Source organism: Lynx canadensis, chromosome E1, assembly GCF_007474595.2.
Source record: "Lynx canadensis isolate LIC74 chromosome E1, mLynCan4.pri.v2, whole genome shotgun sequence".
NCBI classification, from domain to species: Eukaryota; Metazoa; Chordata; class Mammalia; order Carnivora; family Felidae; genus Lynx; species Lynx canadensis.
Window position 1 is genome coordinate 11,125,704 of NC_044316.2, and position 18,041 is coordinate 11,143,744.

General features: G+C 54.7%; 1 protein-coding gene across 3 annotated transcripts in view; it reads right to left on the bottom strand.

The window, feature by feature from the left end:
* The window catches only part of DRC3 (dynein regulatory complex subunit 3), a 34,654-nt gene that overhangs the window by 16,393 nt on the left and 220 nt on the right, over positions 1-18,041 (bottom strand). For 2 of the 3 annotated variants that reach the window (XM_030296518.1, XM_030296520.1), the window contains exons 2-8: positions 17,370-17,531; positions 14,201-14,365; positions 10,863-10,979; positions 7,513-7,679; positions 5,851-5,997; positions 1,392-1,511; positions 606-718 (exon numbers count right to left, since the gene is read on the bottom strand). In XM_030296518.1, coding sequence (XP_030152378.1) covers positions 606-718; positions 1,392-1,511; positions 5,851-5,997; positions 7,513-7,679; positions 10,863-10,979; positions 14,201-14,360 — 824 coding nt within the window. In that variant the 5' untranslated portion in view covers positions 14,361-14,365; positions 17,370-17,531. The remainder of the gene's footprint in view (positions 1-605; positions 719-1,391; positions 1,512-5,850; positions 5,998-7,512; positions 7,680-10,862; positions 10,980-14,200; positions 14,366-17,369; positions 17,532-18,041) is intronic. The other variant, XM_030296519.1, reaches the window with a different exon arrangement.

The following is an 18,041-nucleotide window of genomic DNA, read 5'->3' on the forward strand; positions in this document are numbered from 1 at the left end:
CTCAACGTATAGTTTATGCCAACTGAGGTCATCATGGCTTCGGCCATGACAAGTGCCAGTCACAGCCTCTGGGCTCCAGCTGACTGGGGGAAAGGATGCCGGCTCTTAGAGTGACAGACAAGGGCTCAAATCCCAGCTTCTAACTGCATGACCTTGGACAAGTCAACCTCTCCCAAGTTTACCTTCCCCAATTATAAAATGGGATTAATATAATAACAGCACCCATCTGCTGGGCAGTTGGGAAACTATAAACACTGTATGCAAAGCTCACAGCAAGAGAATATAAGTACTACAGATTAGCGCCATAGACCCACACTTCAGTTTTCCCTCTTTGATAACCTGGCTTGTCGAGCACAGCGGACCCCGTGCCATGCTGTGCGTCCCCTGAAATCCAGGCAGCGTTTCCCCATGCCACTCAGCTGACCTCTTGGGTTCTCCACTGCCTCTTGGGTACATGGCTGTGAAGGAGGGGTTTTATCTTCCAGGGTTTCACAAGAGAAATGGGGAAACCGAGGCCCAGAGCAGAAGGGGACCTGCCCCCGGCAGGCTGGTGGTGTGGGGCCCGGGCTCTGCCAGGGGAGGTGACCATGAACTTGGAAGGATATGCCTGAAGGAGCTCGCTGACGCCAGGAAGGTGGGCCAGCTTGTTGCCCTCTACGTCCTCAGCGTACATGCTGTCAAACAGGAAGGAGCCGTTCAGGCGCTCGACGAACGCGGCCTGCAGTCAGAAACACAGCAGGGCTTGGGGGACGCTGATCCCCTGGCAAGGGCTCCATGGGTGGGGCCCTGTGCTGGGCGCTGGGGTCAGTGGACACTTTGCAGAGGGTGGGGGAGGGCATGCTGCCCTTGGGCTTTAGCCCTCCAGGAGGACAGGGAAGGCACGCCGGGCCAAGGGCCTGGCACACGCGGAGGTCCAGAGGCATCAACTGAAGGTTGCACAAGGCTCAGTGCGCCTGGAGGAAGGGGTGCGGGTTGTGGGGCAGAGTGGGTCCGGGGCCGTGCCGGGGAAGGACTTCAACCTTCCTGGCTGCCCGTGGAACTGCCCTTTTCTTAAAAGGAGCTGCTCCCTCAGATTGTTTCCCTAGGCCCTCGTGCTGGACCTGGCAGGCTGGCAAGGAGACAAGGCAGGTGGCATCCGGGCGGAGACAGAGCTGGCTCTGTGGCGAGCAGAGCAAGGAGGGGACAGGGCGGGACAGGGCGCTGGCCTGTGGGTGATGTACATGCTCCGTCACAGCCAGGAGAGGCCACACGGCATATGTTCGCCTTCAAGAGCGGTTCTTGGGGCCTGGGCCCTGCTGGCTTTGATCCAGCTGGGCCCATACCCTGTGGCCGGCATCTTGGAGCCAGGGCAGGGGGAGGTGGGCGGCAGGGCTCCTCCCGACAGAACGTACCTTGTGCTCCTCCAGCTCCTCCCGCTGGGCCCGCTCATCATCCAGCTGGGCCTGACTCAGGTTCTCTCGCTGCTTCAGCTCATCGATGCCGTACTGGTGTTTGATCTCTGCCAGCTCCTTCTGAGGGGGGGATGGGAAGGGGCACGGTTACTGGGGCATGTTTGGTCCCTCCCTCCCGGCCATGCCGGCCTCTGCCATCCCACAGCCTCTCTAGCGAGGGTGGGGGTGTGGACAGCCCCCTAGTGAAGGCTGTGTGGGCAAGGATGGCTTGCTTCCTCCTGGCCTTTTCCAAGTATCCTGAGTCTAAGGGAAATGAAGGGAAGGACCAACAGCACGGGGGGAAGGCAGCACAGGCAGGCGGCGGGGATCAGGGCCACGTCCCCGGCAGGTGCACATGCCCAGAGCAGGTGCTCCCGCTCTCTTCCAGGGATGCACGATGGGAAACAGGTAAAGTGAGTTACCCGAGTCACAGGCCTGGTCTCAAGGACCTTGGCTCTGTGCCCTGCCACCTCCTGGCTCTCCTCCCAGCCCTCCTGCTCATCCCCTTATACCCAGCGGGCACTGCTGGAGCCTGTAGGGCTCAGTCCTCACCCTTCTCGGCTCACTCGACACACCCCAGGTGATTTCACCTGTGCTAAGGTCAAGTGCAAGCACGTCCAATGGCTCCACCCTCAGACAACATGCGGGTCTTTACCTTCAGCCCAGACCCTACTTTTGAGAGCCTCTCTCCCCTAGCTGCCTCGAGAACACTGCCCCCTCACCGTGTCCAAGATGGACTTCTGTCCTCCCATGGTCCCACTGAGGTGAGTGGCCCCCCAGCCATCCAGCACCCCAGCCGGAGACCCGGGACACATGTGGGACCCTCCCTCCTCCAGCAGACCCAGGCTGTGCCCTGGCCTGTCTGTGCTAGCTCCTAATCCTATCTCACCATCCTCTCTCTCTGGCCTCGACCCCTGCCTCAGCCTCCTAGCTGGCCTCCCCCGTGTACCCTGTCCCCTCACCCAGTCTGTCCACTGCTCCTGAGCAAAAAGCCAGAGAAACCTCTGTTAAACGCAAACCCAGTCTCGTAGGTCCCTTGCCTGCCCTGTAGGACTTCCTCTTGGCCGTAGGGTAATGACAAGCTCCTGTGAGGCCTGCCTGCCACCCTCTCTCTCCAGCTCTCTGAGCGCCAGCCATTGGCTCCCTCGCCGCACTGTCTCCTGCCACAGGCCTTTACATGTGCTCTGTCCTAACCCTAGCCCTTTACCAGCCAACTCCTGCTCATCCTACGCTTCAAACCACCAACCCCCGCCTTGTACACCTCCTGGTATTTTCACGTATCTGTGAGAGGATCTGTCTCTGTGTGTTGGCACCACAAAGGAAGGTAAGGGCTTCCTCGGAGTCTGTTCGATTCCAGATACTGAGCTTTCTTTTGGCTCTCCTGTGCTGCCTGAAGCCCATCCTGTCTTACTCCTGAACGTGATGCGAGTATAGGTATCATTATAGTTTTGTGCCTTAACTTGGGCCTTGGCTGCAAATAGCTTATATTGCACAGCTGAAATCCTTCTAAAGAACTGTTATTCATTGAGCTGTATGCTTATATTGTTTTCTTACATATTCATACTTTATTTTTAAAATATTTTTAATTCTTTTTTTAAAACTTTTTAATGTTTATTTATGAGAGCAAGGGAGAGAGAGAGGGAGAGAGACAGAGCATGAGTGGGGGAGGGGCAGAGAGAGAAGGAGACACAGAATCCCAAGCAGGCTCCAAGCTCTGAAATGTCAGCACAGAGCCTGATGTGGGGCTCAAACCCACGAATCATGAGATCATGACCTGAGTTGAAGTTGGGAGCTTAACTGACTGAGCCACCAAGGTGCCCTTATTTTTAAAATATTTTAAAAATGTTTATCTATTTATTTTGAGAGAGAGAGAGAGAGAGAGAGAGAGAGAGAGAGAAGGGGTGGGGAAAAGAGAGGGAGAGAGAGAAAGAATCTCAAGCAGGCTCCGTACCGCCAGCTCAGAGCCTGATATGGGGCTTGACCCCACAAACTGTGAGATCATGACCTGAGCTGAAATCAAAGAGTCAGACATTTGACTGACTGAGCCACCTAGGTACCCCTACATATTTATACTTTAATAAGGTAATTTAAATTTTTGTTTTTTATTTATTTTTGAGACAGAGAGAGAGAGAAAGCATGAGTTGGGGAGGGGCAGAGAGAGAGGGAGAGAGACAATCCCAAGCAGGCTCCACTCTATCAGCATGGAGCCTAATGTGGGGCTTAAACCCACAAACGTTAGATCATGACCTGAACCAAAGTTGGATGCTTAACTGACTGAGCCACCCAGGTGTCCCAAATTTTTAAAAGTCTCTAGTTTCCGGGCCACCCTTTCTTCTCCATTCCCACAGCCCTGCCTTCTCCCTCTCTCCCTCCCCCCTCCCCCACCTCATCCCACATCTCTTCTCTATATCCTCTGTCTCCCAGATTCCTGAACTGCGGACCACATCAAGAATTCTGCTAAGAACTGCTCAGGGTTCCCCACGGGCCCCCACCTTCAATCGGAGAACCCTTAAACCCCAGCAGGGCCCTGCTGATTGACCCCTGCCTCCCCTGCCTGTCTCCCCACCTCCCCACACAAAGCCCCTCAAGCTCATAGCACCTGCCCATTCCATGTGGTTTGTGGGGGACTGTCCTCTGTTCCTCAGGGCTGGATTGAGGGGAGGGCCAGCCTTCAGGCACAGTCCAGGGCCTCGACTTAAAAGGGGCCTGATGAAAACAGGGGGAGAGCTCCACAGAGCTGAGAGGCACCTCAAGAGCCTGCCCTTGAACCTCTGTCCTCCCACAGTCCCGCTGAGGTGAGCGGCCCCTCAGTCATCCAGCACCCCGGCCAGAGACCCAGGGGACATCCTGGACCCTCCCCTGGTTGGCCTGTATCTGGGCCCAGCTGTTCTGCTGCCCAAGCCCTACAGCACCAAGAGGCCAGGGGTTTGGGGCAGGCTATGGCTGGCCTCAGGGCAGGCAGTAGTGTGGACAGGGAAGTTTCAAGTGCCCCTGGTTTGCAGAACTCTGCTCTTAGAGCCTTTTACTCATTATTTATCTTGATGCATCTAGGCAAGTCTCTGAATCATGAAAGGAGCCTTTGTTTTGCTGCAGCACAACGGGGATGCCCAGACTGGGCTGTCTGCCCTTTATGGAAGCTTCTGGGGACTGAGGAGAGAATGCTTGGGGAGGGGCTTTGGAACTGTGCAGTGTCAGGCTGTCCCCTGGTTCTACGACGGACTTTGAAACCTACCCCAACAGCTCTCTGGCCCATTTCAAGCATCGGAGCCCGTGATGACTTCCAAACTATTATCTACACGAAGCAAAAAATACTTGAGAGTATTAGAATTCGAGTCTCAGCTTTTGGTGCTGTCACGGGAAGCAGAGAAAGCCACGGTCCTCAGAGGGGCACCTTTCTGACCTCACCCTATCTCTGTGGACCTCCCAGGAAGGCACTGGCAAGCAGAGGGCTCCACACTTGGAAGGTGCCCCTGTCCACCTGGGCGCTGGGGCTCTGCAACACGGTCCAGGCCAGGCAGGGTCAGCCCTCAGACCTGTGGACGAGTCCTCCCTGCTCCTGCTGGGCTCTCCCAGGTGCTCCCCATCGCCTCAGTGCCCCCACGCCCAGGCTCCTTTCTCTCAGGAAGGCACCAGCTTCCCGCGAGAAGGAGCAGGCAGGTCAAACAGTCCCTTGGTCTCCGTAGCATCCAACATGCAGGGACATCCGTTTCTGCCACCAAAGGCCCAAGGTATTGGGCCAGGTTCTTTCCTTCCAGTGGGGAAGGCACCCAGAGAAGGATCACACTGCAAAGAGCAAGGGGTGAGCAAAAGGGGGCAGCTCATAGCAGGGGGACAGGAACGCGGCAGCCGTGGACAGACCAGGCGGTAGGCGGGGGAAGGGCCCTCCTCACTGGGTTCTGCTGCCAGGCTGCCTGGCTCCGGCTCCCGGCCCAACCACCACTGGCTGCGAGCTCCCCGGCGAGGCATCTCACTGGTGCCAGCCCTCGGTTGGCCAGCTGAGGGCAAACGCAGGTCCCCCCACCCTGCTCCCCGACAGGCTGTAGTGAAAGCGACATCAAACAGCAACGTGTGCGTGGCGGACGCATATGGGAGGACAGTTAGCTGTTCTATTGCTCCCGGGTTCTGCCACGAGCCACTGATGCTAACTGCTGGCCCTCGCTTGGTGTCCCAGCTTCTTCATTCAGAACACCAGACAGTGCCGGGTGGCTGGACGTGGCCCGGAGGCAACACGTGGAGGGACCTGGCCACCGTGAGCAGGCACTGAACGGCTAGCATGAGGGTCCTGCTGGAATGGTGCCCACGGGGGCAGGTCGAAGGAGTTAGATCTCAGAGGGGCTCTGCCCCAGCGCATTTTTCCGTGCAGTCTGGAGGACCTGAAGACGGACTCACAGAGCCAGGAGACCCAGAGGAAGACACTTGCCATGTGGTCATCGATGCGCCGGAAGTCCAGGTACACGAGGTCAGGAAGGTAGGCACAGATGAACATCTTGTAATCCTCCTCCTCCGCGATGGGGTTTCCAGAGAGGCTGAGCGTCCGCAGGTCCTTGAACCGCCGCAGGTAGATGATCTGGGGGGGAAGAGGGGAGAGTAACCCATCTTCCTGGCTGCCGCAGAGCAGAAAACACCTCCAGCGGCCTCTCCCCTCATCGCTCTGCCAGGGTCTGCGGCCTGGCCGCGACACCCTCCACGCTGCCTGGGTGACAAGAGAGAAGCAGGCGGGGGCGGAGGGGGGGCGGGTTCCGGGCTGGACGGCTGTCCTGATCAGCAGGCTTGGGTTCAAAGCCCAGCTGTGGGACCTTGGGCAAGTTGCCTAACATCTGTGAGCCTCTGTTCCCTCATCTGTAAGATGGGCATAAGGGTGCTATTATGTGTGCCACAGGTGTTCCAAGGACCAAAGGAAATGAGCTATGAGAAACATTGAGAAGCGTGCCTCCCGCCTACTCCGTAAAGGGTGGTAGTTGTTGCTGCTGTCGTTACTGCTGGTCCCCCAGAACAGGCGCGCTTTTCCACCGTGAACTCTGTGGAAGGGCCAGATCTCTTAAATTAAATGGAACCCAATTTGTAGTTAACCTTGGATTAGCTGGATGACACTGGGACATTCGCTACCTGCCATTTAGTCTTCCTCTACTCCATTTTTAGGAAAGTGGGGGAAAAGTCAACAAGAGAGCTACTGTTTCATTTGAGAGCATTTTTCTGCACACCAGACGCTGGACGGTGCAAAAGGTGGGGAAGGAACCAAGCATGCTTTTCCGGAGGGTTCCTCCCAGTCATCTGTTTGTGCAACAGGATTAAGCACCTACCAGGACTCCGAGGCAGTGCTAGACCCCGGGGCTGCAGCGGCAACAAAGCTCACGTGGTCACCACCCTTAGAGCAAAGGCTCACATTCTACTGGCAGGGACCAGGAATGCTTTAAAGAGTAAATAAAGTCATCACTGTTGGGGGTAAGTGCTGTAAGAATATAAAGATGGAGGGGCGCCTGGGTGGCTCAGTCGGTTAAGTGTCCAACTTCGGCTCACGTCATGATCTCGCGGTTTGTGAGTTCGAGCCCCGTGTCAGAGCCTGGAGCCTGCTTCGGATTCTGTGTCTCCCCCTCTCTCTGCTCCTCCCATGCTCGTGCTCTGTCTTCCCCTGTCTCTCAATAATAAATTAAAAAAAAAAAAAAGAATATAAAAATGGGGCATGAGAGAAAATAACAGGGAGCCCTCTTTCAGTCAGGCCAAACGCCCCATTTCCAGTAGGTCCTCACCTCAGCAAATATTTGTGAAGTGAGCATGGGGCTCAGGGAAAGAGGTGCAAGTACGGACTGGTAGCCACTGATGGGCTAAGCGCGGTGTTCAAACATGATCAAATCTCTGGTAGAATAATCTGGATTTCTGGTTTTTCTAGGAAAAGGGGACGATCTGGAAGGCTAAGGCTGCGTTCCCCTCCCCGCCACCCCAGATGACAGACCCTTCTCCCCCACCCCCAGCTACTGCAATGCCCTCGGGCGCCCAGACCCAGGGTCTGCCCTGGGCCAGAGGCCAGCAGGAGAGGCCAGAGCAGCCACTCTAGTCCTGGCGCCCGCCGCCCCTGAGTACTCACGTTCATCATGTGGCTGATCTCGTTGTTGCCCAGCGACAACACCTGTAGCTTGACGAGGGCATCCAGAGAGTCAATCTTGGAGATCCGGTTGTTGAACAAGCTCAGGTCCTCCAGGTTCACCAGTGTGTCCAGCCCCTCAATGGCCTCGATGTTGTTGAAGGACAGGTCTGGAAGGAAGAGGGCGGTGAGGGTCCACTGGTTGGGGTTAGGGGTGGGACTGTCTTGGGACAAACCCATCGGGGCTACCTATGCTCTGGGAGCCAGCACCAAGCTGTCAGGCCAGTAACTGACTCACTGACAGCTTATGGTCTTCTAGAAGCCATGCACGGATTCTTTCCTCCTGTCTCAAACTTTTACCACCCTCTCCAATTCTGCCACTTGTCTTCCTGGCTGGGCACATGTGGCCAAATACTCAAGTCTGTGCTCTGTTGTTCTGGGATGGAAATGATGAATGGGAGGTCCACAATGGTGCATCCTGGAGCAGGAGGAGACAGTCTGGAGGGCCTCCTTCCCTCACATCTACGGGCATTTTCATAATAATACCACCTGTCTGCTTAGCGCTTCCCAGTTTATCAAGTGCTTATGAGTAAGTCTTCTGACAACAGCCCTGAGTGGCAGCTTGGGATTTCTCTCCCCATCTGAGCTGAAGCTCAGAAAGGCTCAGTGATCTGCCCAAAGCCACACAGCTAACCATGGTGGTGCCAGAGTCCATCCAGGGCTCCTCCCAGGACATGCGGCAGGCCAGGACCCTCCAGCTACATCCCAGCTGACTCAGGTCCTCCAAAATCCCAACCCCGACCTGCAGCTAAGGTGCCAGGCCCTCCGTGGCCCAAGTTTTACATCCCGGGGAATAAAACTTCTCTTTTCCCACCGTGCTTTTTCGGGATCGATTGGGGTTGGAGTTGCAACTCTGTCCTGGAACACCAAGGGCCCAGAGGCCTAAACTAGGAATTTTTCATGAGCTTGGAAATATGCTCATGATAGCTGCAGGCCATCACGTTTTAACGGTGATTTGGGAAGTCGGTTTGTCCATGCCTGAATTTAGCCTCCTTGGCGTATCAGGAGACGCTCACTGGCTGACAGTTGAGACTAATGGTAACTTATCATCCTTTTCTTTTTTTTTCTTTTTAATGTTTATTTATTTTTGAGAGAGAGAGAGAGAGAGAGCGTGAGCTGGGGAGGGGCAGAAAGGGAGGGAGACACAGAGTCCAAAGCAGGCTCCAAGCTGTCAGCACAGAGCCTCATGTGGGGCTCGAACTCACAAACTGGGAGATCATGACCTGAACCAAAGTTGGATGCTTAACCGACTGAGCCACCCAAGCGCCCCCTTATCGTCCCTTTCTAAGTGTGTCATCTTATCTGATGCTCACAACATAGGCCTCATCTTCTGCGTTTGGTGGAGGAAAACCAAGATTCAAGGGGCCTGGGGGTATATGCCCAACATCACCCAGCACATAGAGAAGCTGAGGTTCAGAAGGCTCCAGGAACTGGTGTAGAGTCAGTATGTGAGCAGAGCTGAGGCTTGAACTGCAGTCTGCGAGATGCCAAGAACACAGTTCTGTTCTTCAGAGGCCGGGCCTGGCCCACTAGAACTGGCTGCATGCTGGTAAATGTTTAACCGGGGCAGGGGGCGGGGCAGGGTTTGGCAGAGGCGGGGAGGCCCTGAATTGCAGCGCTTGCCCATTTCTGTGGTGTAAATCCTCCCATCGTGGCCAATTTCAAGCTACCGGCCTGACATCCCTGAAGGCGCAGTTGGGACTAGTCGTGCGTCATCAGCTTTGGAGAGCCAGTCCTGGCTGGCTCCAGTACAGCCTCAGCCCTGGGACAGCTGATGCGGCACGCCACCAGCAGGGCCTCGCGTGAGGCGGGGGCTTGCTGAACAGTGGGAGACACCGTCTGCCCCACCCCCTGCACCCCGGGGACCCAGATCTTCCTGGCTGTGGTTGGGTCCCTGGGTGACTAACGCTGTGACTGACAAAGGCCAGCTTCTCTCAGGGGGATGACCTGACCTCTTACCAGAAATGTCCCCCCTGTTCTCTCACCCCTATAGTATCACAGGAGTACTGCACAGGGGCCCATGACACTTGTTTTAGGTCTGAGAGATAGCTGGGCCTGGTGGCTCTCTCCTGAAAGCATGGCACTCAGACAGCTGGTACCTGGCAGGTGTTCCAGAGGGGGCGTGGCTCAGGGTCGGGGCTGGCCCGGCACCCTCTCATCCCTCTCATCTCCTACAGAGAAGATGCCTCCTGGCAATGCCAAGGAGGTGGGCTGCCAAGACCAGACTCGGCATTAATGGGTGCTGGGGTGCCAGGAGGGGTTGCCTGGGGCAAAAGACCCGGGCCCAGCTGTCAGGAGACCTGGCTGTGGTTCGCCTCCGCTGCCTGTAACGTGTGACCCCATCGGGTCCGTCAGCCGCCCAGCGTCAGCTGCTGCATCTGTATCTGCAAGGTGGCAACGTAATCCTGTCTGTGGGGCTGCTGTGGGCTGGTGACCGTCGGGGCCACTGTAGCTGAGAGTGTTTTGTAAATTCGGATGTGTGCCGATGCCCCGGGTTGCCTGTTGTCGGGAGCGGCCTGACCAGACGGAGGGAGCATGGGCTTCGGGGTCACACAGATACGGGCTTGTGTGGCACCTCCGCTGGAGCTTTGGGCAAGTGCCTTGGCCTCGCAAAATCTCAGTTCCTCTTCTCCACACTGGGATTGTAACACTCACCGTTTAGGATTGCCGTGGGGGCTAAATAAGACAGCGATACAAAGAGCTCTCCGGCCAGCCCCCTCTCCTTGTTCACCAAAACCCCCTGAGGCCTTAGCAATGAGGGCCAGAGCTCTACACTTGGACAGAGCTCAGCTGGGGAGCCTGATGCCCTCACTACTCACTGAGACCTCAGTTTGCCCATCTCTACGATGGGGATGCAAATGGATGGATTAAAAGGCCTCACAAGGAAAGCAGGCAGGCCCGTGCTTAGCAGGTAGTCGTGCTCAAGGGACACTAGCAGCTGTGATAATTGTTTCTGGCTTGATCTGGGCCCCCCTGACTGGCAGGGCCCACAGTTGTCTGTCACCCTGGGTCTAGAGTAACTAGACTGCTCCCTTGACTCTCTCCCAGATGGGGAGGTTTGGCAGGTGGGTCAGAATATTCTGGCCTGGTGTGTCCAAGCATATCTTTGCTGGCTCTGCACAGCAAAGGCCCCAGGCTTTTAAAAAGAGCAGCTTTCTTGTTCCCAGTAGACGGACCTTCAGCTGCACACCGGCTAATTCCGGGCGGGCAGTGGAAAATTGCCTGCGAGGCAATGACCCTGGCAGTGCGTCACCTTTGATTAGGGCAGACACACATGCAGGAGGGGCCCTTACCCAGCCAGACCAGGTGTACCAGACGCTCCAGGCCCTCGATCTTCTCGATGATGTTGTTGTCCAGCTGTAGCTTCCTCAAGTTCTCAAACTGCCAGAGGCTGTCTATGCGAAGGATGTCTGAAACGATTGGAGGAGGCGCCTTGGCTGCTTCCAGCCTGGGGTTAGGGTTAAGAGTTCAGTGCAGGTGCACTAAAAAATTGCAACGGCCAATACTAACCGTTCACAAGGCCCATAACTCCACCGCCCTGATCTGGAGCATGCGACCTGGGGATGTGGGCTAAGCACCCAAGAGTCTCTATTAGTGCAGAGCGGGCAGTGATCAGTGCTTCTACCCAGGAACGCAGCAGAACTCAAAGGCCTACGGAGGGTCGTCGTGAGTGTGGGCTGGACCTGCCCAGGGCATGGGACTCAGTCGTGCCACCTCTAATGTTCAGCTAGGAGGCTTCTCGGGAGCCTGTAACACCTCGGGACACAGGACACCAACAGCGTCCTTCCTGCCACAGCGTGACAAATAGAACGAGGCTGCAGGGTGAATGCCTGCACTACCCACCCCTCGTGCACATTGGTGAGCATGTCAACTAGTTCAGCCATTTTGGAGGGCAATTTGGCCGAGTTAACTGAAATATTTAATGCCTGTCGCCTTTGACCCTGCAATTCCTCTATTCGGAATCTGTCTGCAAGGGCACATTTGCGTGTGTGCCCAAAGAAATACCTATAGGCACATGAGAGGCAAAAAGATCGGGGGACCCACAAATGTCCCTATATGGGGAGCGGGATAAATCACCCATATGACAGAGGCGGGTTCCTGACGTCACTGAAGCTCCTGACCCGTTGTCCCTAAAGGCCACCTTCATAGACACGCAGCCAACTCATTCTTTTTGCTCCTGATGCCAGGCAGAGTTCGGTCTCTGTTGCTGACAGCCAGAAGAGTTCTGAACTACGCTGACGTATAAATAAGGAGATGCTACGTATGTAAAATTCTGGAGGCCTAAACCTGCCCCCAGTTTCCTCTAGCAGCCATAATAGCTTTGTCGTTTACATGCCCCTTTTTTTTCTATATTTGCTTTTGCAAGGATTTCTAAAACTTATAAAATTAGAATGCGCTCATTAAAATAACTGAAATAATATAGAAGTAAAAGGGGTTAAAAAAAAAAAGCACACTTAATAACCACACATTCGGGGGCAGTGGTTTCAACATTCATTCAGAGGTTGTGAGGTCCTGGGGGAGGCCGGGTGCCCCCTCTTGGCTGCCCTCCCCAAGCCAGGTGGGGGTGGGGATGGGTGGACCGCATCTCTCTCCCCCAGGGCCCTGCCTCTGCCATTCCCAGGGGCAAGTGGGACTGGTGTCTGTTCCCCAGCTCGCTGTGGCCAGATTTCCCAGAATGATACCCAGGACCTCAGATACCACCCATCCTGGTCTGGATGTTCCAGGAGCCTTTTCTGGCCCTGGTCTTGGACTGACAGCTCTTGGCTATGACTGACTTTCCGGAGATGCTGCTCCCGTGGGTGGCTCCCGCACTCCGGGTGCTCTGCCTTGCACACCTACGTGCTGCCTTTTCCTTAGGCATCAGCAGTTCGTGTGGAAAAGCCAAAACAACACAACAAAAACCAGGATGTATTCACCAGTTCTAAATGAGTTACTAGCAATGACAGGACTGCTCAAAAAATCCAATTCTAATCTTCAACATAGACATGGGATCTGCCTCTAGTACCCCCGGTTTGGTCTCAGCTCATTGCCATTGTTTCCTGGACCGCAGTGGTAACTGTCTCACTCACTAGTCTCTCTGCTCTGGCCCTGGGGTGCCACACTCTATCCTCCCGCAGCCAGTGGGATCTTGTGAAAAGCTAAGTCCCATCCTGTCCCTCTTCTGCCCAGGACCCTCCCGGGGCTCTCATCTCACTCACTATAAAAGCCAAACACTGCCTGTTGGCCCCCAAGACTGATGCTAGCTGACCTCCTCACCTCTCTGATCTGTCTCCATACAGGGGTGCCTGTCTCAGGGCCTTTGCCCTGGCTGTTCCCTCTACCTGGAATGCTTTCCCTGGATCTCTGCGTGCTTCCTTCCCTCACTTCCTTCTAGTCTTTGCTCAACTGTCACCTTCATGATGAGGCCTCTGACCACCCAATAAAACACCGTGCTCTACCCCCAACTCCCCTTTTTCCCTCCCCTTGATTTTCCTCCATAGCACATATTACCTTTAACATACACTGTTTTTATTTTAATTTTCCCATCACCTGGATATCAGTTCCATGAGGTTTTTGTCTTTTTTGTGCACAGTTGAATCCCTAGTGCCTAGAACAGCACCTAGCATATAAGAGGCATTTTATAAATACCGGCAAAATGAACCTTAGGAAGGGGAGGAGGTGAGCTAAAGGAGGCTAAAGCCCCCTCTGATGACAGCCATTCTGTAGTCCCTTCGCCCCTCCCACCGCTGAGGTGGCTGGGCCCAGGGTCCCTTCCTGCTCTGGGTGGTCAGCCGTGGAGGCCATGCTCTGGGGAGGCCTGTGGGTTCATGAGGCTTGGGCCAGGGCTGTGCCTGCCTTGCCCACTGCTGTGTCCCCGTGGTCCGCCCCAGACTGGCTGAGGCAGGGCCTCAGTAATTCCCCTGTTGTCTCCTGGATGTCCCGGCAGGCCAGCACAGAACCCCAGGACAGAGCAGGAATGTGAAGCAGCCCAGGTCACTGCTGTGGAGCCACCCGCACAATACACACAGCACCCTGCCCGCCTCTCTCGCTTCCTCTCGCACCCCCTCTGTCCTGAGCCGCTGGCCTTCTCGAGCGAACACACTGTGCGTGTGTTACCTCACTTTCTCCTCCTAACCAGAGCTTGAGACATGGACTATCATCTTCCCATTTTACAGAAGGGGACACGGAGGCACTAAGGACCTGTCTTCCCACGAGGCTGTCCTCCTGCTCCTGAGGCGCCTCTCCTGCTTCCTGCCCCCAGCGCACGTCCTCCTCCGCCCCATGGCTTCTTCCTGGCTGCGTGGGACCACGCTCCTGGGTTCCACCTGCCAGGGACCCCGCTCCAAGAATTCCATGTGGGATCTGTGACGGAAGCAGCGGGGCCTTTGGGTTCATTTAGAGTTGGAGTGGGAGAATTTTATCTTTTTTCCTATTATTCAGAACCAGCAGTGCCGTGGATATTCAAATGCTAATGATACTCAGTATTAACTTTTCAAACACTCTCTGCCATTCCTATGCCTTCTAACCCACGCGGGCCCGCCCGCTGATGTGGGTCCCGTGATCCTGGACTCTGCGTGGAGTTCTGGGGCAGAGAAGCCAGGGGCGGGGCGCTGGGCCGCCTGGTGGCCCCAGCCCAGCCCAGGATACGCACTTTGGAAGTCCAGCCGCAGTGAAAGCACATCCTTGAAGACGATGCCCTCCTGCCTGGCCAGCTGCCCAGCCTCGTCCCGTGGGCCCTGTTCTCCCACAGCCAGCTTGAGCATGTCCTCGTCCATCACTCTTGGCTCCACTGAGTCGTACAGCCAGTTCATTTTCCCTAAAAAACACCACGTTCCTCCTCCACAATCTGCTCCTTCCTTTGTTTGAAGACAGGGTTCGGCTGGGGTCTTTTTAAGGAGCACGGTGACAGTCACGGATGCTCTGAGGCTGCCCCCATCCCGGTCCGTGGCCCGCCGCACTGAGAGGCTAGTACGTTTGCACTAAGGCTTCTCCAGGCCTTTTCCAGCAACCGTCTGTACCCGTCCTGCCTGGCACCCATCTGCAGGGGTGCACCCCTTGGTCCCACAACCATGGCTGTGACCCTACCCCCACCCCAGGGACTGGTGGTCCACACCGGTCTCTTCAGCCTTGGGAGCTCAGCTGCCCTATGGCCACGGCCGTCAAAGCCTCTGGCTTTCCTCACCCACTGTTACTCAGTGTCTTGCCACCAACTGCTGACCATGATCCTTGGCAGCTCTAGCCAGGCATAGCAGCCGGTAGCTCCCCTTCTGAGAGACTCGTCCCCATCAGGCAGTGGTATCCGTACTCCCCCCATCTCACCACAAGCCGCCCAGTGCATGGATATTGGCAGACACTGACCTACGCTGGCCATTCGTATTCTCCCACTGAGGAATGTGAACTTGGGGCAGTGGGATGAAAGTCTCATCAGAGCTGCCTGTGTGAGCTGGGGAGGAACTGGGGGGGCCATGAGCTGGCCAGACGTGTGGTTAAGCGGAGATAACAAGAGGGGGGTGAGGCAGATGGACAGAGAGAAACAGAGACGGGAACCTGGGTGATCCAGAAAATAAGACAGAAGGGCGGACAGACTGACAGTCTTTGCTGGCTGTCCCATCCCTAGTGTCCCTAATTCCAGGCCCTGTGAGAGTTTCCTGACTCTTCACATTAAATTCTCTTTTAAACTGACACCAGTAGGTTTCTTTTTTTTCAATTTATTTTTGAGAGAGATAAAGTGGGAAAGGGGCCAGATGAGGGGCTTGAACTCATGAGCCATGAGATCATGACCTGAGTCCAAGTCGACACTTAAACAACTGAGCCACCCAGGCGCCCCTAGGTTTCTACTGCTAATGGGCCAAAGGGATCTGGCTGAGACTCTGCAGGCAAACGGGGGATCTGTGGAGTTGGTCAGTTGTAGGCTGACCCTGGGCTGCTGTTCCTGGCTGGACGGAGCCATGGCCCTGGGAAGCCTGGGCACCCCAACCTCATTCTCATCATTATCAACATCCAGAAGGGTTGGACCCTGCAGGAAGGCACCCCCTATTGGAAGCTCCCAGATTCTGCCTCCTGAACCCTCTGGAAACTCAGTCCTCCCTTCTTCTTTCCACTCCTGTGTCTCTCCTTCCTGCTGGCTTCACCATCTACCTTCACCCTCTTGTGTCCCCAGCACCCAGGCCTTCTCCCTGATGCTGGGCAGTCCCTGTATTATTCCACTGAGTGCTGCTGGAGAGACTCCCGGTGTTGGGCTGATGGTGTTCACTGCAAACTGGGGTGGGCCGGGCAATCCTGCCACCTGGTCTTAGAGACTGCCACTGCCCGCTGCCCTCATCGGTCCTCTCCCACCATCCACTTGGATGCAGCTTATGTAAGCTGTCCGTGATCAAATGTCCCTGTGCCTTTAACTCCTCGTGCATCCTTTCCTTCTGCTCCTTAGAAGCCACAGCCTCCCCTCCACCCCCTTCCCCCCCCCCCTGCACTAACCCCCACCCCCCACATCCCTTCTCCACCTGCGCCTTCCATCTTCCCCTCTCCAGGCTCTCAACGCTGGCTCCAACTCCTTAGGGTGAATGAATCAACTCCCTAAGACGTTTCTAGTCCTCCCCCTCTTTCCATCTCCCCAGTCTTTTGAAACAATTTTTTCTAAGACTTCCTATAACCTGACACCAGCTTGCCTTTGGGGAAATTTTAATGTGCTGGATTTGGCAGATGTTACCTGCAAAGTGTTTGTGTGTTTTCAAAGAAAAATGCCGTACTCTGGGAAATGCTTCTTAATTCCGATTTCAAAACTCTGACTGAATTCTCATCACTCCCACCTCATCTAGGCCTGGCACCTGGGAAGGATCAGGCTTGCTTTCAGTCAAGCCCACAGTCACTCCACAGCGTGGAACGGTTATGAGGCACAATCTTTGTTAAGCACACGAGGGCAGGATTTGGAACTTGAGCGTGCATCCTTCGGCAACTAACCTCACCTGTCTAAGCCCTTGATTTCCCATCTGTAAAAATGGATAATTCCTCCCTCCTACATTTGTTTAAGATCGTGTGTGTAGCCCACACATGTGTAATGAATTCACATTTTTATTCACAGCTACTACAAGCTGTGAATAAAACAGATCTCCTTCCCTCTGTTTCAGATGTGAATCAGATAATCATACATTTAATTACAAACCATGACAAGTTTGTAGATGTAGGGAACTAGGACAGCATACATCAGGGGCACCTGACCTGGCCAGGGGAGACAGGGCCGAGATCTGAAGGATGGGTAGGAAAGGAGGAATAGGGAACTGCACAGTGAGGGCCCTGAGGTGGGAGAGAATGAGACATGTTTCTTTTGGGCTGAAGGGATGCAAGGTCGAAGAGGCCTACAGGAGTTTATTATTCTAGGATCCCTGAGAAGCTCCTGGGGCTTAATAAGGGCAGTGATGTGAACAGCTTTCAATTTTAAGAAGCTCACTCTGGCTACAGTACAGAGAACTGCAAGGGTTGTAAGGGGAGAGATGAGGGGAGTGGTGGTCAAATTAAAGGGAACTTAATTTACAGGTAGGACTAATCATCTGCAGTTTCCAGATGAGGAAATGGAAGCTAGTTGGAAAGGCTGAGTAATATGCCTAATACATCTATATGGTATACGGCGGAGGCAGGAGAGCAGGATTCCAGAGCCCACTTCCTTAATCCTGACTCAATCGTACCCAGGGCACTGTGGATTTTCATCGTCACAGGGCACAGAGTTTCTCGCAGCTGTTCTGGCTCAGGGTGGAGGCCCGACCGCTCCTCCCCTGAGGGGATTTTAGCAATAATTTACCACCCAACCTGGGTTCCTGTTGACTTGCCTGACAATGGTGTTGTTGGTGAAGACCAGAGGTAGGAGATGGGAAAAGCAGCAGCGAGTTTTACACCACTGTCAATGGAGCAGCCTCCTCACGGAGAAACAAAACCAGAGTTGTCCAGTGAAACAAGAACTTGGGATCATTTGAATCTGAAAAACAAAGCCCCTATCGGCCATGGATTAATAAGAAAAATCAACTATTTACCGAGTGCTTACTGGGTACTAAGTGCACATTCATTACTTGATTACATGTCGGCTCTGGAAGCCATTGGAGAAAGGAGTCCTAATTCTCTAATTTCCCAGGTAGGGAAACTGAAGCCTGGGAGGGGAAGGAAATTGTCCAAAGTCATACAATGAACTACTGACAAGAGGCAGACAAGGAACTCGGGTAACTGTATCCCAAGCCAAAATACTTTATACAGCACCAAGGTAAAGAATAAAAATAAAGAAGAGACACAATTTTATGACAGTGAAGAGGTCGGATATGAGGGTTAAACACCTGAAGAAGTTATCAATGGACCGGGTAACTTTCCATAAAAGAGATCAGGCCAGGAGGCGCGGGGTGGAACCCCTAAAAATCTCTTTGGGCCCTGCTCCCCCAGGGAAATGCTTCCTTAGCGTTTTTCTCTCATCCAAAGGCTGGAAGCCCAGGGTCTCAGCGCGGCCGTAAGTGGCT